We start from the raw sequence: 24,326 nt of genomic DNA, 5'->3' as shown, positions 1-24,326 counted from the left end.
TCTAGGCTCATCTGTTCTGAAACTGCTCAGGATAGAGACAACCATAAATTATATAGTACTTATATTATAGTATACAAATATATACACTATAGTGTATTGTGTATGGTGCAAATACATAGTATCAAGTCCTTGCAGTCAATATTTTCTATTTCTTCTGCTTCCTTACCCGGTTAACCAGTACTTCAGCTAACCAGTACTAATTGGCTTGTCAGGGAGGCTTGATTTAATCAATTAGCTTACATGTAAACCAAGCAAATTCCCTCAGGCATGGAGCACTTTGGACAATCTGAATCACTTTATTGTGCAATCCATGAATAGAAAAGGGTAGACACTTGTCCATGAGTCAACAAATACTTCACAGATTTAACATTCACTGCAGGGAGTCACACGCATAATAATTTCATTATTTATATATCTGGCAACTGAGGATGAATAACTCCCACCCTCAGTTACATAAACCTCTCCTTTAAATTTTTTGGCACAAGTTCTGCCGTTCCTTCAAACCTTCAAAGCAAGGGAAGAGCTCCACTGTTTCCATCTACATAGATCTCCAAGATGTACAAACAACTAAATTGTCTGAAAACTATCTCAGCTTATCCTCATCATACCCTTTTAACATTTTATGGCTCTTCTAATGGACTACCACCCAGCTTAGGAAAAACTTTCATCAAAAGTTAACAAAGACACACTAAGGCTTCCAGAACAGTTTCATCATTTCTTTCTACAAATATAGCAATAAATGTCAAATAACTGCTTACAGACAAATTCAGATAGCACAAGTATGCTATAGTTTCTACATGCAAACTTTTCACCTTTCAAGGTGTTTCAAAGAGCCTCTAAAAGGAATGTTTTATTTCAATTTTCTCTGTTAAGCCACCAAGCATTTTCTTCAATCTATATGCTAAAGGGGATATAGACTGCGAACCTTTTTACCCAATACACAAGAAAGCCAGTGAGCTTATCAGTATGGCAGTCAGTGGAGACTTGTTGTTGCGTCTCTGCAGATCACTTTGGCTTTGCATGAGGCCAGTTGTTGCCTCTGGCTCCAGCGGTCCCTTTTCCCTGCCTCCCCAATTCCCCCCTTTCTCCAAGCACTCTAGTCTGCAGCACGCTGATGGATATGCGTCATTCCCATTGTTCTGTCAAATGGGAAGCAATACCAGATCAAAAATGGCACACTGCCAGCGGGTTAGTATAGGAAGGTACAGGGGAACTGTGGTGTACAGAGCATCCTCTTTAGTCCCTGGAGAAACTACTACTTTATCACTTTATGAACAACAGCCAGAGGACTAGACCTTAAGGGGCAGTGTTGTGCTAAGCCATGATTCGGGTCTGAAAATGCCCATTGAGCTGTGGCACTCGGTCAGTTCTGGAGTACATGTCCCATTGGAAGACAGAAAAGATAGGCACCAGGGCTTTAGTTTTCTTTTCCCCCTATATCTCATGAATTCTCCCCCAAATAGGCAGAAGAAAGTGCTTGAAGCGTTATCAGTGAGGGACACCAATATAAAAATCTCAATTTCTTTGAGGTTTTCTTCCATTCTTTTTCTAGTCACTCTTCACCTACCACAGAATACAATGCATTGGAAGTCCTGCTGTGATTTACTGCTGTTTGGTTTCAGGATGCTTTTTTTAGTAACAAAATGTAGCAGCCAGCTAGATAAATAAACCGATTCAGCTAAAAGTCAGATGCAAGCCACATTTCTGTCCCAAGTTGGAACCGAACTTTCTTTCTATAGAGTGACATTTGTAGACTAGTTTTCCTTTCCGTACACCTTTAATATCTCCTAGTTGAATGTCACTGGTGACACTGACATTAGACAAAAGAAAGCTTCCAGCTCCATTTTACAAATATGACAGGTACAAAGTTATTTGGAGATTGATACCTTCAAGAGCTGCAGCTTCTCACAAACAATGAAGAACTGCTGGATGATGTAAAGGCTAAGAGCAGCCTTGGCTGCAGTGAGCAAGAGGCTGTGGGGTTTCAGATCCTGGGAGGAGTGAGCAAGACAAAGAACAGTATTACAGCCATAGGCTTCAGATGAGCAGATTTCAGGGCCCTGCTTGGCAGGATCTGTGGGAAATGGCCCTGGAGAGCAGAGGTCTAGAAGAGCTGGCTGGTCTTCAAGGGCAGCTGCCTCAGAGTATAAGAATGGTCCATTGCAATGCTCAGACAGTTCAGGAACTGTGGCAGAAAGCCAGCATGGATGAACACAGAATTCCTGAGTGAACTCAAACACAAAAAGGAAGCACACAGAAGATGGAAACTGAGACCAGCTACTTGGAAGGCACACAAAGATATTACTTGCATAGGAATGAAGTCAGGAAAGCCAAAGTTCAGTTGGAGCTGAAATTAGCTTGGGAGGTGGAGAACAACAGGAAAGGTTTCTCAAAGTACATCAACAGCAAAAGGAAGGCTAAGGAGAATGTGGCCTTATTGCTTAATGGGATGGGGAACTAGTGACAAGAGACATCGAAAAGGTCATTCTTACTGGCAAGACTTGTCCTCTGGCCTCCCAGATTGCTGAGTTCCTAGCAGAGTCTGTGGGAGTGAGGCAGCACTCACAGCAGAGGAAGACATGAGTCAGGATCACTTCACCCACTTGGACATATGCAAATCCATGGGACCAGACAGGATGCATCTATAGAGGTGCTGAGGGTTCTGCCTGGCTGATCTCATTATGAAGATGCTGTCTACAACCTCCAAAAAGTCATGGCACTTAAGAGAGGTTCCTCATGACTGGGAAAAGGCAGACATCACATCTGTCTTCAAGAAGATCAAGGAGGATGATCCAGTCAGTCTCACCTCAGTCCCCGGTAAGGTTATGGAGCAAAATGTCTTAGAAGCCATTTCTAAAGAACATGAAGGATAAGGTGACTGAGAGCAGCCAGCATGGGCTTTCCAAGGGCAGACCAACCTCATTGCTTTCTGTGATGAGCTGACTGGTACTGTGGACAAGGGGAAGGCAGTGGATGTTCTATACCTTGATTTCAGCAAGGCCCTTGACAGAGTTTCTCTTAGTCTTATTACCAAGTTGGTGACACATGGGCTGGAGAAGATGGGTGGAAAATTGGCTGGACTGCCAGACTGAAAGAGCTGTGATCAGCAAAGTCCAGCTGTTGACCAGTAACTAGTGGAGGTCCCACAGGGATCAGTACTGTGACCAATACTGTTTAATGCCACCTCAGGACAGGGTGCACTCCTGGCAAGTCTGTGAATGACACCAAATTGGGGGGAGCCGTCCACATGCTGGAGGGCAGGGCTTCCATTGAGGGAAACCTGGGCTAGCTGGAGAAGTGAGCTGATGGGAACCACATGACGTTAACAAGAGCAAGTGTGAAGTCTTGCATCTGGGATGGACTAACTCCCTGCAGCAGTACAGGCTGGTGGCTGTTTAGAAAGCAGCTCTTCAGAAAAGGATCTGGGAGTCCTAGTGGACAAAAAGTTGAACATAAATCTGTAGGTCCAGGTAAATGATCCTTCCCTTCTATTTGACACTTCCATTTGGAGTACCGTGTCCAGTCCGGGCTCCCCAGTACAAGAAGGATGTTGACATGCTGGATCACATCCAGCAAGTGCTACCAAGGGGCTGGAGAACATGACCTGCAAGGAGAGTCTGAGAGATCAGGCCTGTTTAGCTTGGAGAAGAGAGGGCTTGAAAGACCTTTTGTTGTCTACAACTTTTTGTTCACAGAATACAAAGAAAATGGAGCCAGGCTCTTCTTGGAAGAGTGTGGTGATAGGACAAAAGGCAAGAGAACAAGTTGGAACATGGGAAATACTGATTAGGTATTAGGAAAAAATTTTACTTTGAAGGTAGTTAAATAGTGGAATACGTTGCCCGGAAAGGTTGTGGAACCTCCATCCTTGGGGGGGTTCAAGACTCTACTGTACATAGCCCTTAGCAACTTGATCTAATTAGTCCTGTTTTAAGCCAGGGTCTGGGCTAGATTATATGATTCTATAATTCAGTGGTAATTCACTAGATTTTATAAATCTATTCCCACTGTTGGTATCCAGTTACAAAGGGACAAATTGCGACATTCTTACAAAGAATAAAGTCTCACTCCATACACAAAGTTTAGTTTTGCTAACACTAATGGAGATAAACTGAATAATACAAGAACTGGTTCCTAAAATTAATAAAATGTGGTGTCTGTAACTAGTGAAAAGAACCAGTCACTTCTCATCAGGCTGCAACAAATTTTTCTAAAGCAGCTACACCCAATGTACTAAAACCCAACAGATTCAATTTGTGAAAAATAATTAAGAAGTTTTACTAAAGCATTTAAAATAGTGATGAAAAGCCATGCTTCTAATGTTATAGCATCCACTCCCTACAAGCCAACAGAAAGAAGACTACATTTCTCTCTTATTATTGCTTAAAAGTAAAGGGATATTAGGAGTGACTGTGAAGGTCCTCATCTCCCTCTTCCTCATGTTTGTAGTGAACATCAGTGGAAATCACCAGATGACCCTGAGGACAGAATAACATGTAAAATTACCTTAAATTTCAGACGGACGTATTCAGGATCAGTACTCTGGGACTAGATCCTATGACAAGCCCCTCAGCAGAGCAGGAGACAAGAGTGACTTTATGCCTCCTGAACTTCAGTTAACTTTAGGGTAGGAATAGGCTCTGATCTAAGTTAATACAACCCACCCAGAAGAACAATATACTACTTTCAGGCTGAGTAACACTTACCATGGAGACACTCAAGTTGCCTATGAGCCGCCTTAGAGAATGGTCAGAGTAGTGAGGACTCATGCACTCAACGCTCCTAAGCCCTGCTGGGGACAGCAGAGCTGTCCTTGTGGTGTCCCCATGCTGGCATACTCCAACAGGCCAGTGGGCCCTTTACAACCTACAACTGCTAGGGCTGGGGGGCTGGAGAGCTCATTTCTGATCCAGTTTGGATTTTATAGCTAGAGTATAGTTAAAGCTTTGCTATTAGCAACATGTGGATCTACCCAGCACAGGAACACACAGAAATGCTCAGGCCTGAAAAAGAAGCAATATTATTCAACAAGAAATAGGGCTCCTCACCTCATACATTTTTATTACAGGTCCAGTAAGGGTAGTGTGGGCCAAGTTAAGAAGAGGAAATCCTTTTCCTAGTTTATCTTTGGAACGGATAAATATAAATACATATTAATGTAATAATAAAATGCACTTCAGAAGCATCTTTCTCAAGGAACTCAATTTGTTTTGCAATTTCCCTTTAATCAGCTGTCCTTGCGCTTCTCAAGGAAGCTATTATTCATATGTGCTAAAAAGCAAAAAGTCCTGTGAAAAAGTTGCATACAAACCTCTTACAATCCCTCAGCTGTCTGACGCTGGGATATGACTGCCTTTGCTCCTCTCCAAATATCTGCCTCACAAGATCTGGTTCCTGCTGTTTCCCACTCTGACTTATTCTCCATCTTCCTTTCATTTTCTTCTCTACCTGATCCTCTAATCCCATCGGTCCCCTTATTCTCATCTATCCCTACTTCCATGGATCAAGCCCCAGCTCTATTCATATCTGCTTTTCCAAACATCTGACTTTTGCAACCCTCCCTTTCAGTCTCTTTCCTTTCTCCTCATCAACAGCTCCCTTCCTTCCTCAGCAGTCTCCTCACCTCTCTTTACTTCACAGGCATCTTTTGTACTTTTCCACCTGCTTCTTTCCACCTTCACCTCTTTCTTCCTCATCCCTCGGTCTCTGCACCCCACTGAGCTGATTTTCTACTTTGTCCTGCCTGTGGCAGCAGGTGAAGCACAAAAGCAGAGGGAGGTGATAAAGGCAGAGATGTTACCCCCAAAGCCACGACCTGCAAGTGTGCCTTGGCGCTTCCCCAGTTTGGGCCATCCTCCAATCATGGCTTGACTGTGTTGGGACAAGACCGAGGCTCTGCTGCCACGCTGCATCCAGTGAAAATGAAACCCAAACCCAGTGTTTGGAAAGCAGCCAAGACTTGCTCTGTCCCAGACCCTGATCCAGGTGACCAAGAGACCAGGACTGAAATCCAGTGTAGAGTAGATCTGTCCAGGTGCAGCCAAACGGACAGAAACCCTCCCATAACACAGCATTTAAAGCTGGCCACTCCCTTTTACTGTTTCAGTCTTGCTTTCCACCAGCTGTGCTCAAGAACTGGTCACAATCCTTACCATTGATTACTGGGATCACTGCACTCCGTAAAGTGTAAGACAGAAAATTCTCCACCAGTGACATCTGCTGTGAGGGGGAAAACACATTTGGTGACTGTTGCCTGACGCTTATGGAATTGCAGCTTGACAGTGGAGATGGAGGGCTAGAACTAGAGTGACATGCAAAAAGATCAGATCAGAGCTTGGCAGAGAAAATCTCAGGTAAAAAAGATACTTTTTGGCTTAAGTTGCAGCTGAACAATGTAAAACATACATGGCAAAGAGGTGTCTATTTTTCTTGCAGTAAGTGAATTTTAAGTCTATTTTATTTTTTTCTGTATGTTAAGTATCTGGGTTGAACCTTAACTTTAGGAATGAAATCTGTTCAACTTCACTTTAGCTGCCAGGACTCAGTTCTCAGAGGTGAACTGTTCCGTGGGTGGTGAGAACTGCTCTGTCCTGGTATTCCGTTTTATGCTACTGTGATTAGTGTCTTTTCCCCTTCACCTAAAAGATGGAGGTTGGGCTGAGCTGCTGCAGAGTCGCACTGACCATTTCTCAGTCTACACTGAATGATCTAAGCAGTGGCATGGCATTTCTTTTTTTATGATATTTGGTTGAAATGATTCAAGGTAATTCCTGAAACTGAGCTTAAGCCTGACTGTATTCACTCCAGCTGCTACGCCTACTCCATCCAGCTGTGAATTCAGGCTAGAATGTGAGAAACAGCTAGAAGAGGTGCTAGCCCCATGCCTGCCTTTGTGCTGCTGGATGCAGAAGTGAGCAGAATCAACTATGACAGCTTGCTAGGTCAGGCAGACCCAGGCAGGCATTTCTCTTTGTTTCAATTAATGGTACACAATAATAACTCCATAATATTTGGAGCCTGTGATGAGAAAAAAACCCCAACCTTCCAAGAGGTATTTCCGCTTACTGGAAAGAAAAAGAAAAGCAGGGAATATACTATTTCAAAGCAGAAAAAGCAGTGGCAGATGATATCCCCAAAACAGATCAAGAATTGTCCATCAACAAATTCAGATTAATTTCTTCCATCTCTTGAAGGGCTCAGCTACCTTTTCTAGGCACTGAAACCATCAACTTACCTCAGAGAAGCCAAGAGTGGAGTGCAGCAGGGAGAAATGGAGCCTGAGGAAAAGAAGAGGATTCACTAGAAAGGGTGAAGGCACAAGTTATGCACACTGCTTGAAGGTTCGTTTGTGGGATTTCACAATGATTTCATGCCGATTCACACATTTAACTTTGCCAAAGACTCTTTGATTCCCAACAGCGTTTAATCAAAACTGGCACAGCTGCAAATGAGCTCTAGAGTCACTGGGATCTTTCTGATAGTAATCTTTTACAGTCAGGGGTAGTCCTTGGCTGTGACCATAATAAGACTTAGGAAACCACATTTTTCTGGAATTGCCATTTCCTGCAATGGCTGAACGACACATTCTTCAAATGTTCATTATGATTTGAATAAACTCATATCCATTCTTAACCATTATGATTTCTTAAATTTTTCCACTGATACCTGTAAAGCATTCTCAGATCACAGTAAATATAATCCTGGGGGAAAAAACAATATTTTGAAGAACAGAAGAACACATTCTTGTGTCAAAAGCTCTAAAAGACTGGCACCATTACTTCTTAAAATTATACTGATGGGCTCTGATCACCCTTAAGTCCTATTTTCCTTTAAAAAGGTCCAGTGACCAAAACTAAGAAAAAGCTGCTCATGTTTTTCTTTAACAAAAATCTAATAGGTTAAAAAATATATATTCAGGAATTCTGTCCCAACTTGGCATATAGCGCTAACAAGATGAAACACTGATGTGGGCTACTTGCCTGTAAGTCTGTGCTTCTACCCACCTGGTGTATTTAGGGAGAAAGTGCTTGTATACCCAGCCCAGTTTGAAGTGTGAATAAAATTTAAGACAGCTGAGAACACCCATAACTGTAGGAAAGAACAAAACCAGCTAGATCTAAGCAAAATCAAACAGGTTCTGAGCTTTACTTCAAACTACAGGCACCTTTCTAGTCTCATTTTTTGATGGTGTGGTGTCTGCTGTTGCACTATGTGCTCTGTAGTCTCACTTTTCCCTTCCTCATGGGCGTACAGAGAGCTAGTTACAGTGATCCAGTACCGTGTTTGCACTTTTGCAATCCTGTTTATGATGCTCAGCCATGGCATGGCAGCAACATTTAGAGGGTTTCAAATAAACTGCTGGACTTCATCCTCCAACATCAGCACAGACTGAAACAAACGCCTTTAAGATAACAAATAAATTGAACATTGTCATCTGGAACGGTATTTAACCTATAGGAAGGGGTAGTATCATGTTGTACAAAAGACATGGTTGTTCCACAATATTATTATATTTCATCTGAAAGACCAACTTGTCAGAAGTATCTTAGAGCCCCTGTGAGGACGAAGGTAACTAATTTTCTCATGGTGAAACAAGCACTGTCAGGCTGACACAGTGAAGTTCTGCTGTGTCCTAATGTTGGGATCATTAGTGTGGCTTACTGAATTTTCCTTGGTTACCTCTTCAGAAGTAATGAGATAATCAACTTCTGTTTGGTTATTGTCAGATTGGCTCTGGTACTGGCTGTCTGCAAGGAAAAAACAAAACAATCTTCTGTGACTATGCACAGATAGATACTGCCTTAGCTACAGGCACAAACACAATAGCTTTTGTGACTGGAAACACAATGTATAAACCTTGTATTTGGTCAATATATGTAGATAGTGAAATAATTTGTGAATTTATCGCTTTCTGCCAGCAACTGAGATTGCGTGAGTGAAGTGATAATACTGCCTTGATGGCTTCCTTATCATTAGGATCATTTAAGTCCTTGCATGGCTGACACAATTGGCTCACTTTCAACCTAATGAAAAGATGTCTGAGAATACACCGAACTGTTTTACAGCAAACAAGTTAGGAACACTGGGCATCAGATAATCAGATTTTTATATGTTACAATTTATTCTTGAATAATCATTCAACCTCCCACATGGAAAAAATGGCTTTTGTAAGCAGTTCTCTGCACCTGACTATTGAATTCTACACTATATGGTGCACGTTTCCTCCCTGTGAAATGCAAAAGACCAGTGTGCATATTTGTTGCAGACCAGTATATGCTATTTTATGATGTTCTCTATGGTTTTCAAAGGATCTGGAAGATCCCTGTGTGATTTGTTCAGCTCCAGCACTGAATGTTACCTTCTAGCTCATGTTACTTACTAGATTCCCTGTAAAGATGTGCTGGGTGGTTGAATTTGGCAGAACAGCAAATACTTCTACACAGCCAGTGACCTGTAGCGTGCATCTGTCTGTATTCAAACTGACCACAGGTGGTGATGTAGCCATCAGCTTCAGCAGCACCGGGCACGCTGTTACGAAACTCAGAGCCATCTGTGGAATTTTGAAGAGGGAAAAAATGCTGAATGCAGAGCTAAGCTTTTTTTAAGCTACAGCTTCTGTGGCTGCATTGTAATCAGGTGCTATATACCAAACCTCTCATTAATTAATCTATATTTAAAATAGTTAATTTTAATTACAGTAACTGAAATGACAAAATTAGTATTGCATACACTCAGAGTTTCAGAGACCATAAAACACATTATGAAGTTTTAGACCCACTGATATTGAACATATATAAATAATTTAAAAGTTGTTCCTGAAAAATATATTTCAAGAAGAGAGGATTAGCACTGAATGTTAAAGAAATGAGGGAAATGAGTGATTCTAGAAAAAATAATTTAATGACCCTGACAATATAAAGAATTTGTAAAACAGGCAGTCTTCCAGAGCAGACACTCTTTTGAAAAACAGAGAAACTTCTAGAGGACAAAACTTTAGTTTACAATGCCACAGTTTCTGAATTCAGTAATTTTATAGTAAATGTTGTCATGTTAGGGATTTTTATAGCATCTCATAGTATCTTAATTTCTTGCATCCCATTTATAGACTTGGCTACTCATGGCTGTTACTTCCCATTGTATATAATCTCCAGTAGTCATAAATTTGATACCTTTGCACAAAGAAGCCAGGCTATCAACAGTAAAGATACCATTACCTTGAAGAAGAACAAGAGGAGACTGGTCTTACAGAAGTCTACCACTTAGTTTTTAGAACTGTTTCAGAGACTCAGAGCAAATCCAGCACGTAGTGTGGTAGAGAATGACTACAGAGTAATGTGATATAGTTAGGAAGAACATAGAGTTATGATGGGGTAGATGTATATTTGAATCTTGCACTAATCATAAACCAGCTCAGTTTCCTTGTCTCCTCCAAACTTTTGCAAATGATCTAGTACACAGATAATATCCATAAGAAACATTAGCTACTGCTCTTCCTTAATAGGTCTGTACAAGTAAAAGTACTCACCTCAGGAACAAAATCTTTGAATAAGGCAGTATTTAGGTTAAAAGTAGTAGCAAGCTGTAAACAAATAAAATAAATTAGATTATATCATCTTGAAAATGAGGTTTTCCTTGGGGGAAAAAAACATATTCTGTTTACTTTAGTTTTAGATAATCCATGTTTTGATTTAATATTTCCTTGCCCCAGAACGATTCCTACGGAACCCACGGTACTCTGTGGGACAGAAGGAGACAGATTTCTCACGGGCATGGTTCAGAAACGTGTGCCACTGAACAAGCATTTTCTGTGAAAGAAAGAGGTGTCCTGCTTACTTCCTGCCTTTGGGACTTTCTTAGATGAAATATACTGAACTATCAGAGGCAGGACTCAAAAATCTCACTTTCCCTTTTGCTGCTGACCAATGTGACTATGTTTGTCAGTGCTGTTTGTGTCACCAATTTTTACAAAGACCCTCCTAGCACTATTTCAGTTGGCAAAACTTACTGGAAACTGACTATTAATGCCAGCGTGGAAACACCGTTTCTGAGAGAAGTCTTGTATGTTCTTCACCCACAGCTCAAAGCTCAGTTTCCTTCTACCTGCTCCTTGCCTCACTCTGCTGTTCTGTTAAGTCTGAGGGTTTATTCTAGCTCTCAACGTAGGCAATACATTTGTTGTGGGCTTCTATGCAGCAGACTGTGGCTTCAGTACACTTCTTCCTGTCTCACCTTTCCTTTTCTATGTGGAATCCATGCAGAGAAAAAGATATTTTTTTTTTGTTCTTCCTGCAACTCCCCTAACACCAACTCTGTGATGTTTATGCCTGTCATTCCTTGACCAGAGCTTCCAAGAAGTTCAGACTTAGGCATGAGGGAGACTTTGACTATTTTAAATCATAACATACACAATGAATATCATGTATCCCTCCTACAAGTGGTAGAAGTGTGACCCAGCTCTGTGTGAAATGGCAAAAGTAATCTGTTAGTCTCCTTTGCTGACTATCCATGCTGCTGATATTTGTAATTCTATTAGATACAAATTAAACTTACCTCTTCAGAGATGGTGATGTTAAAGGCTCCTGCTCTGTAGTAAGCCAGTGAAGCAGACTGAAGAAAATAATTAGAGACTCCAATGTATACCATGGAATCATCCTGGTTTGGGAGAGCAAATGGAGCTGGCACAAAGGGAGGGTCCATGTGACTTCCTACTGGATAGACTGTGCCCTGCAAAAAGCCATCAAGTATTTTTAGTTGTAAACATTTGTGTCTGTCAGAATGCATTAGCAGTGGTTGAACAGAAAGAATGTTTCCTAATTGGAAGAAAAGGTTAACATTAAAGAAAACCTGAAGTAAGCAAGTAAGTTTGTGATATGCCCTAAAAATCAGCAAATTCAGGCTCTTTTGTAAAATACAGAAATCACAGAGAAAATCTGGCCTCCACCCTTTCAAAGTGTGAATTTGAGCATTCAAGTGAGTGTTCTGAACTACAGCTATGAGACACAAAAAAAAAATCCTCTGGACCACAGTTTAATTTCTCTTGTGGCAAAGACACATTTGTTAATTTAATTCTGAGGGTGACATTTCAAAAAAATCTTCAGGCAGACCCAAAAAGCACTGGAAGTTGCTTAGGACAGGAACACAAAGGAGTCTTTTAATACCACCTAACTCTTAGCCCTGGTCCAGCTTCTCGTCCTCCAAGACCTAGTTTGTGTGCTGCACATGTGTGTGATCTTGGTTCAGTTATACTAGGAAAATAATGCTTAAAATGTGAGAAGGTATGTGAGCTCAGGCCATTTAACACAAGAAAAGTAAGACCAGACAGTAAGTAGTGTAATTACTGTAATGGTTAGTAGCTGAAAGATTCAACGGTAAAAATATTGACATAGAAAGGTATAAAATCCTAAGAAAAAAGGGAGAGTTGGAAGCTGGCAACTCATAACCATCAAGAATCAGCCTGTTCCAGGCAGCAGTAAAGACCAGTAACTTCCTTAACTGGTTAATAACTGACTTACAACAACTCATCCAGTATCCCATCAGGGTGTCAACATGTTTAAGCTTAGCCTGTAAGTTCTAGTTAGCTGTAGTAGCTGATAAATAATTGCTCAGTAGTTTCAAGCTATGTATACCTTGCTTGTGGAGTGTTTTTTGTGGGTGGTAAAAGTTGCTTGAACAAAATAACCAAGAGGGAGAGTTTCAACCATAGCTCTAGCACATCTTTCTTAACTGAAGTCGGTTGTGAGAGCCATGGGGATGCTCTGAATTACAAGGACTGTTGAAGCTGCTGTAAAAGCTGGGCATTGCTGAGATATATCTTGCCAACAAAGGTGAAAAATAGATAAGAAAGGAACTGCTGTGTGCTGCTCCAGGACTGTCTGTGAGAAGTCTTTTTTTTTTGTGTGTGTGTGATCTGTACATATACAAGATGTTGACTCATCTCAAAACAAATCCTTTGAATTGCAATGACATTAGTAGTCATCACAAATTATGTATCACTGGTAGCGGGTGAACACCAAGAAGCAGTGGAAAAGCTGTGTATCTAAAGAATACTTTTATGCTGTTTATACAGCACCTCTGAAGAGTTTCAGTTCTGAAATAACAGAACTATAAACAATAGCTTTGGTTAATTAACAAATGCAGTTAATTTATTAGATAAACAACCATATCTGGTTTCTAAAATAGATCTTGACCAGAACATCCAAATGTCTTATTGCTTTTCTAATTAAATATAGGAGAGGCTGAGTAAGACTGTAGTGAAAGAAAATGAATCAACACAACAGACAATCAGAAAAGTCTTAGAAAGCACACTGATATTAAAGACAAATTACCTTCAAATCCAAGTTAATGTGTGATTTGAAGACTGCTGGAGAACTGACTAAGGAATAGTCTATTTGTGCAAAGGCATCAATCTGGCTTAAGACTAGAATGATGGACAAAAACAAAACAGCTGTTATTACAAAACCACATCACAAACAGTTATTGTTTAGGCAAAGGCAAAGGCATTATAGAAATGATGAATCTGAAGAAGAAGAATGGTAGGATAAGGAAGAAGAAAATTAAAAAAAAACTTGCTATAAGGGAAAAAGTGAAAGCATTCCCTCTAGAAAAGTCACCACTTCCTCCTGGTTTAGGCCTTGTTCTCCTGTTGTTCACAACTCAATACACTCCTCAGAAATCTCCCCCATGCCGTGAAAGGAGTATCTAGGGCAATGTCCCCTTTTTTGTTATGTGTTTGCACAAGAGAACTAAATTGCCCTACACAATTAGTAAAATACTGGTAAATACTACTAATTACTTTGGAAGACGCCATTAGGACATTTTTACACATATCAGTGTTGAAGACAAGGGATGCTTGTTCACAATAGAGGGCCCTTTGTCAAACAATATGATTGATGACTTTTTCTGAAAGCCACTCACATGCAGCTCCAGTCTGACTGTTATTTTTGATTGGACTGCAGGGTCTGTTCATAGTGTATAAAAATCCGATGAGTTAAAGAGAAATGGTGAATTCACACAGAGATTATGAACTCCTCAATATGACAGCACAGCTAGGAGTTCCCTTGAGCCTGCTGTGTTTAGGTATGCGCTGCATAAAAAAATAGTCTTGATAACCATGATTTTCAGTAATATTTGCCACTGCTTGGAACATGGCAGGTATAGGCCAATTCAGGAAAAACAAGTGTCTACTTACTCTGCTTCTAAATAGCAGAGCAGATAACAGAAACATCCACAATGCAAAGTGAATAGTGGGAACAAACTCTCTGACCTAAATCATAGTACTTAGTGGAATTAAATGAATTTGAATCGACAAAACCTACAAATATTCTTAATCTTGGGAAAAAAAACCCACCAATAACAACAACAAAAAGAAAAGAAAAAAAAAAAGCTGTGGGATTGATTATAGTAGTGAAAATCTTATATTTATATGCTTTTTGGACACAGATGTCTAGTGTCTTCATGTCTCTGCAAGAGTAACACAGGAATTGCTACTGGTGTGAAAAGAAACACGCTTAGTGTGACGCTGTCTTCCTGCAGCATCTTGTTATCTCACTGGACTCAAGTTTCAGGACCACAGTGCAGGATGGGATGTTTGCTAGGTCTTTAGCAGATTATTGCTAAACCAAGTTTTTCTTATGTCCACAACACCAAAAGCACAAAAGATCAAAATGAAAATATTAGTCTCAAAATTCTAAGGAAATAGCACAGGTCAGCTACAACAGACTGAAAGATTACAGGTGACTTGCTATGGGCAAAGAAGAAATCTGAGTATTTTACATAAGATGCATGCAAGAGATTTCTAGGGTGGATTACGGAATAGATAAAGTACAGAACAATGGCTGTGGTTTTGTTCCTTCACATTTTTTCACCATGAACACAGGAAATGTGTTCTATGAAAATGACTTAACAAAAAGCTGTTATAAATAACTCACCCTTATGCTTTCTAAGCTGTGTATCCATCATTTGGATTCTGTCTTTGATATTTAGGCATAGCTATATGAAAAGAGAGACAAGTCAGTAATCTAAGTCCTGTACTTCCACTCTTCCCTTCACTAGCTGAAAGCGTCTTTGCAAACTTACATTTTTATCCAATTTGGTGTGAATTGGGTTCTCAAGATAATCAGATAGAAGGCTGTAGATCCAGCTGGAGGAAAGGAAATTAACACAATGACTTTTTACTACAGATTGAAATCTTTGAAACATAAAATCTGGTAGAGTGGGACATCAATGTAATTTATATTACTAAGAAGCAATTACAGCAATATCAGTAGACTGAACATTTGACTCTTTATCAATTTATGAGTCTCAGACAAATACTAGGAGTTCTCAGTCTCATAAAAGCTGTTTAGAAGGCAATCTGCAAAGCTTTGAATGTTCATGTTAATATGTTGATAAACAATGCTCGACTAGCCACATTTTGTCTAAGACAAAAAATGTCTAGAAGAACAAAATCAGAACTACAAGCATTGTTTCATATTCTCTTTTGAAACTTTATTCTTAAATTGTAGGTCAGCTTGTCAAAAGGCATAATCAGTCTAGACCACCTTCATATCTGCAAACCTCCATTTGCAATCTTGTACTGTTTAATATGCTCAAATGGCAATTTTTTCATATGCAGTATGTCTAGTCAGCTCATTTGCTGGCACATGCACTAAGAAGCATAGATTAACAGGACTTCACACACCAAGGAAAGGAGCCCAGTTTTGAAACCAAACCTTTAAAAATCTATTTTCCTAGCCTTCAATAGTTAATTGTATCCTGTTACTGGATCCCTAAAAATAAAAATTTGAAAAGTGACCCTTATGCTACAAACCCTGCTACTCCCCATAGAGTGATTAGAAAAACTCCTGTACATACCTAGATCCTCCATTTAACTTGACTTTTACACTATTAATGGTCAGTTGGCAATTGTGTAGCAATACAGACAAGCGGCCTGTGCTATCCCATGACACTTTGAAGATAACCGCAATAAACAGTCCTGAGATGGACACAGTAACTCTTCCTTCGTCTTTGCTGCTCAGACAAAAAAACAAACTCAGTCAAGGAAACATTTACTTTATAGGAACAATTTAAGAAACTACCTGTAAATCAGGTCTGAAAGGACTTCTTTCTTCTATCATCTAGAATGAAGAATGGGTTTTCTAGGGAATAAAATAATTAGGGACATTTATGGTATTCAAAAACAGATTATATGCATAAATTTCCAGGACACACATTTTCCAGTGTTGTGCAGGATCTGACAAGTTTGCAAAAATGTCACAATTTCACAGTAACACAAGCCTTCGAGACAGATCACCCTGAAGGCCTCTGGAACTGCAGCAGCAGAAGCCAGTTAGTTAATAAATACATAACTAAGTTGTTCTCAACTTTGCAATTATTTCACTTTCTTCTTTCCTGTAACAATTTTCAATAACCCCTTTAAATGTACACATTCCTCCATTCTTTGTTTTTCCTGCTAAATTACTCCATTCCCCTTTAACGCAACATTCCCCAAACCATTAATTCTCCTTTCTGTAAAAATCCCTACTAAGACCCCAACAAAAATATCCTTATACTTAATTCCAGCCAATATAGGTATTAGGACTACAGTTAGGAATTGTAGAAGCTGTAGACCAACCAAGCGGGATACAGAGAGCTGTTAGAATAGCCTTATAAAAACCTCATCTACCACAACAGATCTAGCACCAAAAGCATCACTTTTCACCCCTTCATCCTGATTACTCAGTTTTCTTTTCCAGGCATTACTACAGTGGCTGCACCATCCTACAGAGAACGAGCCCAGCCCAATATGAAGTTCAATCCGTGAATATCTCTGCTTTTCTCTTTATTTTTCAGGCTAAGCAAAAATCCTGGGGAAAGAAGTTGTAATCCCAAAAAATTAATCTTACCCCAGCCCCAAGCAATAGACTATCCCTGACAGTGAGTAGTACCGCCAGTCACAAAGTCCCTCCTACCACCACTACCACTTTAAACCTCACCTTTCAGTCCATACACGGGCACTAAGTGGCTATCTGGACAAAGCACCACTCTTAAACTCCTCATTTTCCAATCCCTAACCAAACCACCATCCCACAAGCCATTAGGAAAAACATTTTCCCAAGGAGCATTGTGCAGCACTGGGACAGGTTATTTGGAGAGGTTGTGGCATCATCATCATCCTTGGCTAAACACCACTAGACAGCTGACCTGATGTAGTCTGGTGACTGCTCTGCTTTGAGCAGGAGGCTGGACAAACTGACTTTCAAGGATCCCTCCAACTTCGGTTTACCCATTTTACAGTGACAGGGACCATCACAAAAGGATCTGAGTCCTCCTCCTCCCTTTTTGAGCTACTTGGGAGATGGGGAGAGGCCCAGCTACTTAGGGTGCTCTGTTCCTGCATCCTCATATCTGCTCTTCTTCTGGAGGAATCCTGATTCAATAAGGTAGAGTCTCAGCTCCAGGCCTCCAGGAGCAAAGGACTGGCCAGGAGATTTTCAGACTGGCAGAGCACTCTGGGACACAGTGGAGAGGAGGGTTACAGTGAGAGCTGGAAGTACAGGGATAACACTATTGCAACTAAAAAGCCATGGCAAGACGCATCTTTACCCTGGGAACAGCTTAGGAGGGGTGGGTTGTCAGTGGCCTCCCTTGGGAAGCTCATTTTCAGCTGGCCCCTTTTTAGTCTACTATGCTGAAAGCAACATGTAGGACTAGGGAATGGAGAGGATGAAGAGCAGGGCATATTCAGTATCTGTCTAAACCTACACCATTCACAAAACATCATATTCAACAAAGCAGAACAGATTGTTCCTTCTGACCATCAAAAAAGCAAGAAAAATGCTTCATCGTCTAGCTCCACCAAAGCTGGCTTTGGCCACCTCCACCACAATCTGCTTCGCCAAATCCTGCATACCAGCCCCCCACCTCCCTTGCTGCCTGTGAAGTCTTTGGAGTTTTATACATCTGGGGTGCCTCCAGATTATGTCCAGGTCCTCACCCTTCAGCAAGAGGGAAAGGTGGCTTCGTGTTTGGGAACAGCTGATTTGCCCTGCTGAACACAGTATCCTTTTCCTCACAATCTTGGCATGACAGAAGGAACAACAGACAGGCTGGAGGCACAGTGACAGCAGTTTCCTGACACCAGTACTGAGAATGAATGCAGAACTGCATGTCCGTGCTCCTTTGAAATCATGACATGCTGTGAAACTTGCAGCCTGGTGATCCATCTTGCTGTGCTATCTGGCTCACAAACAGACCAACGCCTACTGCTGTTATCAGTTAACCATTAACCCAAATTGCAGAGATTAGCACCTTGCAAACTTTTCTGATATCCCAGAAGTTTTAGCCCTCCCCTCACCCTCAAGAAAATCTAAAATATTGTATTAAAATTCTGTAGCAAAAATACTGAGATAAAAAAGTGGGAAAATCAGTATGCAACCATGTCATTAAAGACAGTCTCATACTGTTCATGAACCTAAGTCAGTTTTCCATAGCGACCCAAATTCTGGAGTTTCCAAAGTTCTGAAAATTTGGCATTGTGACAGTGCCCTTCTTTTAATAGCAGCACTCTGCAAGTGAAGGTACACTCTACCAGCAAATAGATAATTAGCTATAGAGTCAGCTTTCCAGTTATACTGTACAAAGAAAGTAACAAATGGGACCATGCAAACTCTGTGGTCCTGAATATTCATGTAATATAATGTAATACACAGTCTGGAAAAACTGAGCATGCTAACAGGTGTCTGACCTTATACTTCCCAAAGAGACAACCTGTGGCGTAGAATTAAAAAAAAAAACCCACAAAAAAACATTAGTTGGCAGGGGATGTTTCCTTCTTAAGAAGTTGATTCAATTAGTTCTTAAATGATAAATCATATCTGACCTGAAAAGTAATAATTACCAAGCACATTTCTTAATTCCATTTGTAATACTTCTCCCAGAACTGCTCCTCTCCCACTTGTACCTCTCTGTACAATACTTACAGCAGCCATGCATTCATTCTCCAGTCTGCACTGATCGTAGCAGAGGCATGTGCCACTGACAGATGAATGCCAATGCCAGGAATAAAGGAAGCAGAAGTTTCTGGGAAATCTACAGCATTAATTCTGAGCCTACAAAATACAGAAAGAGAGATATTAGACTGCATGTTGAAAGAGTAAGAAGAACTTCTGATCACTGAAAACCCTTCTGCTACAAAAAAGGCAAAGTCTATGCTTCGGTAGAAGAATTTATCAGAAATGACTGACCCCTATTAATTTTAGAAAAGACAGACACTTGTACCATTACACTTAGCAGCATCCTTGGAAAAAAAATCCTTGATATCAGGCCAGGCGAAAAAGGATGTCTGGCCATAACTAAAACCTCCCCTTGGGATTAAAAAAAATCCTTAAAAGTGAAATGTGCTTGCTAGGGGAAAATAACTCTGTTAAACCCAGATGCTACATCTGTAAATAAATTCAGGTTGTCTGAATGCTAGCATTTGGTGAAGAACATCAAAGCTTCTCTTTCCCCATTCTGCTCCCCTGCCTCAGCAAAGGGCTCTGGAGAGGATTCATTTTTCTAAAGAAAATCTTACTTGAAGATTTCCCTGCCAAAACAAATATTTCTGATACTCAAAGATATTGTCTTTCAAATGGGTTTGTTGAATTGAGCTGAACATTGTGAAGATATCAGTTGTAATCTTATCATGTAGTATACATTCCTCATTGTTTCCTGATATCTGGCAGACATCTCTGAAACAATTGCCTTTAATCTATTTTCCCCAAGGCAGAAGGCACCGGTGGCTACTTTTAGTTAAAATGACCATTATTTTTCCGTAACATCTTGGGCAGTGGTAAGGCTGCCTTTAGCAATCTTGTTTGCAGTGGGCTAAAATCAGATTATCCATTGAGAAGATGGCATATTTCAAGAACTATGGTTAGGAGAATGAATTGGAGGTTTCAAGATCATATAATAATTTAGGTTGGAATAGGACCTCAGGAGATTTTCTGGTTCAACCTCCTACTCAAAGCTAAGCCAGCTCAGGGGCCCTGCCCACTCAAGTCTTGAACACCTCCAAGAATGGAGATTCCCCAACCGCTCTGGACCTGTGTTCTGGTGCTCCCTAGCATTTTTTCCTAACATCTAATCATAACTTTTCTTGACATAATTTATGTCTGCTGCCCATCACCCTTTCACTATGTACCTCCAGAAAGAATCTGGCTCCATATTCTCTATAATCACCACCCAGCAGGCAGTGGAAGATGTTCAGTAAGACACATGCACTTCTCCACCATAGTCTCTTCTTCTCCACCCTGTCCAAACACAGCTCTCTCAGATATGCAGGGATTAAGAGTGCAAGAATGGTATATTAGGTATAGATAAAGGATGCAAACCCTATCCAGCAGAAAGTACATGAAGCCTCCCAGATTGGTATTTCTTGCTCTCGGTAATTTCTAAGGAAAAGGAAGTAAAATGATACTGAGCAGCAGAGGTTACCTTGATAGTAGTATTAAAAGACCAGAAGTTTCTGATTTTGTTTATAGCTTATTGGAAGATGGGATTGAAGGCTGTAGAAAACCATTTTGTATTAGTCACCTTACTTGCAGAAATTTTAGGAAACTCTATAAAACTGTTTTTTGAAAAAAGTAGAAATACTGGGTGCTCCTGATACAATTATTTTCCTCAGCAGGAAACAGGTGTTGAGCCCTATCCAATCAAAATGCTGATTTACCATTGTAAATCCATCCAAAAAGATGCTGTAAAAGTCATCTTCCCACTATGTCAGCCCAGATACACTGTCCCCCTGCACACATCTTCATCTTATCTCTTTGTTGGCCTTTCCTCATCAAACAAACAAATTATTTTCACTGCTACGGGTCCTTCATAGTAGCACTCTGTTAGTAACACTGATTCTGCTCTCTTTCCTATCCATCTCCTCTGCTGTATCATAGCCGTGCTTTCATCTGTTTTGGCCCAAACTCTGATACCAACCAAATGAAAAAACAGCCAAGGTGCTTCTTCAGCAGCTTTCTAAAGCTCATCTCTGAGTGCAGTAGAAGGAAGTACTTACAAAACAAATCAGTGTTTAGGCAGTGAGAGCAGAGTTGGATGAACCACTGAAGTTCTATAGTGAACAAAAAAATGGCTGCATATTACTATGTGGTAATAATAATCTGTTTTGTCCTAAAACTTAGAAATTTATTTCCTTTACTTACCTTGAAATGACATAGTTCACCTTAACAACCAAGAAACTCTCCTGCCCACTGAAGCTTGGAAAAGTCTCTTTCAATACCGCTTGCTTCAGGAACTCCATCCCAATCTTCCTGCCTACAAGGGGACAGAGAAAAGCACATACCTTGCAGATTGGATTCAGGCACCCAAAGGTCCAAATATACTGCCAAATAATTTAATAAACACTTTTAACACAGTTCTTGAACACTCTGATTCTATGATCCTTACCTAGACCTCCTTCCAACTACTTATACAGCCATTTATAGCTTCTATTAGCTTCACACACAAATCATTTAACCCAAGATCAAGACAATCTCTTAGGATCATCTCCTCCCTGAGTTGTATTCTATATTCTAGAACTCCTGTCAGGTTTCTGAAACTGTTATATTTCCTTCACTTCACTCACAATGTGGATAGCCTTAGGAAACACTTGGCCATTGTCTTTATCTCTGAGTGTCTCATACCTGTTGGATGAAAAAGCCAGTTAAGAAATAGCAAGGTGACTTCTATATGTAGTGTTTACTTACAGAAGTGTGATGTATCTATCTTGTGCTGCTATATAAAATACCAAACTATCTGGATTGTTGCTTGGGTACAGGAAGTTGTTTGAGGTTTAATGACAATCCTTTTAAATGTTTTCTTCCCATTTCTTTCAGAGTATGTACATTTTGGCACTGCACCTTACCCATTACAGAATGCTGCAGATCTCGGACTTATTTCCTTACCTTCTCTCCTTGCATTATGGAATCCCTTTCTTGAATGCTTCAATGCTACTTGCGCATTGGTAAAACACACAGACCCTACCACCAACAAACAGAACATCTTTAAATCCCAAATTCCTTGTGTCTTCCTTCTTTTTGCTCATCTGTGATGAAGACACTGCTAAAACTTCAATACCAAATGATGTACAGCTTTCAGATATTGTTAGCATGAGTTTCTTTAGCTTTTGGCTTCACAGTTGCTGAATTCAAAATATCTGCTTCCGCCCCACCCCCACAGGCCTCAGTATATTAAAAGCACAAAGAATTGAAATAAATTATAACTCAGCATGGGAATACCTTTTTATAAAAGGCATCTTTTATGAAGGAGAGGTAAGTTATGATTCCTTGGGAATTCCTGCCTCCAAAGCAAAATGTGGGCCCTGACTAAAATAACTTACAGCTCTCTTACGGCTGTCAGTGAAGGCAGCCAGTGATGCCAGGTGGTTCTCTCAGGGTTCTTGCAACAGGCAATGAGCATGCGGGCAGGATCTATTGCCTCAGACCCCAAATCTCATATCAAGGGAAAAGACATGACAGGCACCATGCTCTTCAAATATGAGAAATACCTTTGGAGGCACACCGTTAATGTCTGTTCTTATTGCTAATGCAGGGGTGTGCAAACTTAGTCTGTTCAGCATTCAGAGACCATGCTGAATGTCACAAAACCTGCTGGGCTCATGTGAGAAATACCGGGCTGAATACTCATTTCTAAAGGCATGAGAGATCCCTACGGAGCAATTTCTCCTGTGTGTCATAGAAAGATATGGAGCTCAGTTCTGTTTCGCGTGACCGATGTTTGCCCTGCACTTTGCAACCGCTCAAAAGCCTTTAAAACAATGCTCATACACAGAAATAAGTGGACCTGATCCTTCCTTTATCTCGAAGGCATAAACCCTGAGCTTCTACTTTTCATCTCACAAGTCCATTGTTTACCTGTCAGCATGTTCTGTACATAAATGACAATTAATCCTTAGCATGACCCAGCCTTTGTTGAATTTGTGCCTTGTTAAACTTTATTATTAATATTAATTCTGCAAACAATTGAAATTATACTGCATGCCCTCCACACCCATAGAGTAAGTCTTAGGTAAGAGACAGTGGAAGTTAACATTAATAAAGAGCAGGGAAAACATATTGTGGAAATTGCTGATATGCTGTTAAGGGGCAGAACTATGGCAGACAGTTACTAGATTTTTTTGAAAGAATGGCACATGCAGATGCTATCCCAAGCCAAATGGAGGTATGAGAGGAAAGGTGTGCCAGCTATGTGGCTGTTCCAAAACTGTAAGCTTTTCTCCCAGTTATGTCTTATTATCTTCAGTTAAATATTGCATTTTCAATCAGGTTGTTGACACTTTTAAAAAAGAAGCAATTATATGACCATCTTATTCTGGTTCTAAGAAAGCAGACCAATATGAGGAATGTAGTAGAAACACTGTTGGACTGTGGGAGAATGCAATCACCAGTGCAAGGATAAATTCACACCTGGGCTGCAAAAAAAGTAAGTAAGTGAAAGAAGAGACAAAGAGTGTTCATGGTGTGAGGTGACAACAGGAATTAATTCTATTTCAGTATTTACGGAGCTTGTTTCTACATTGCACCTTTATTAAGGAACTATATTCTGTGCATAGAGTGTTTATCATAAATTAACTTCTGGCAATGTCAGACATACCATAGTCCAGCCCCTTCTTAGTAATCCTCACTTTAAGACCAGGATTAGCCTCAAGCCGCAAGGACAGCCAACATAGCAGGAAAGAATACCATGTCTTCAGCATCTTCTTGCCTTTGTCACAGGGACCTGTCAACGACATTTGTGATGCAAACATGATCATAAATGATGCATACCACGAGCTGCAAAAAATCTGTATCCGTCACTTCCCTCAATGAAACTGGGAAAAGGGTAGATAGTCAAGAGAGGTTTAGCCAATGATTTTACTGCACAAAGCAGTCAGTGTAGAAGCAGGCACAGGTTTCTGATTACTTGGATAGCACTTTGGCAGGCCTTGGCTGGTGCTGAGACTGAATGGTTCTGCTGCATTACTCTGTGCTTTCCTCACATCCACGTCTTGGCTGGTTTATTTTACCAGCTGTCCTACCTCCTGCAGAGTGAACAAGACAGAGCAATCCCAGCCAAGGAGAAGCAGGTCTGTCCTCCTAACAGAACAACACTCTTTTTACATACACACCCCCTAGGATATACTGGATTTGTGAGTCCAAAAGTTTTTCAACTAGATCAGCTGGTCTAATAAAATAATAGGCCTCCTGACAAAACTTGCTTCCCGTTGCACACAAGCCTCTAACTTAATCCAAACATTGACACATGAGATTGACTAAATCAGGTCACACGAGAAGGGAATGCAAAGGTAAATTCAAAGT

At 40.5% G+C, this 24,326-nt stretch overlaps 1 protein-coding gene across 1 annotated transcript; it reads right to left on the bottom strand.

Annotated features, from left to right (window-relative positions):
- Positions 1–3,969: 3,969 nt before the first annotated feature.
- LOC106112917 (BPI fold-containing family C protein-like) lies at positions 3,970–23,782 on the bottom strand. The gene is made up of 15 exons (XM_027796806.2): positions 23,623–23,782; positions 21,174–21,285; positions 18,960–19,088; positions 15,853–16,008; positions 15,076–15,139; positions 14,928–14,988; positions 13,326–13,417; positions 11,551–11,724; positions 10,526–10,579; positions 9,380–9,550; positions 8,680–8,747; positions 7,235–7,277; positions 6,153–6,219; positions 5,049–5,125; positions 3,970–4,478 (listed from the first exon to the last, which is right to left on the bottom strand). The coding sequence occupies exons 1-15, from the start codon at positions 23,780–23,782 to the stop codon at positions 4,401–4,403; spliced, it is 1,506 nt and encodes a 501-aa protein (XP_027652607.1). The 3' UTR covers positions 3,970–4,400.
- Positions 23,783–24,326: the final 544 nt, after the last annotated feature.

The sequence above is a fragment of the Falco peregrinus genome, chromosome 6 (assembly GCF_023634155.1).
Source record: "Falco peregrinus isolate bFalPer1 chromosome 6, bFalPer1.pri, whole genome shotgun sequence".
Classification (NCBI taxonomy): domain Eukaryota; kingdom Metazoa; phylum Chordata; class Aves; order Falconiformes; family Falconidae; genus Falco; species Falco peregrinus.
Note: the sequence above shows the minus strand (reverse complement) of the source record. Positions and strands in the feature narration are given on the sequence as shown.

Coding starts and splice junctions, on each gene's coding strand:
- LOC106112917 (XM_027796806.2), bottom strand. CDS start 23,782: ATGATCATGTTTGCATCACAAATGTCGTTGACAGGTCCCTGTGACAAA. Junction 13,418..14,927: donor ACAGCTTAGAAAGCATAAGG/GTGAGTTATTTA, acceptor CCATCATTCTAG/TCTTAAGCCAGATTGATGCC. Junction 6,220..7,234: donor CCACTCTTGGCTTCTCTGAG/GTAAGTTGATGG, acceptor TCCCCCTCACAG/CAGATGTCACTGGTGGAGAA.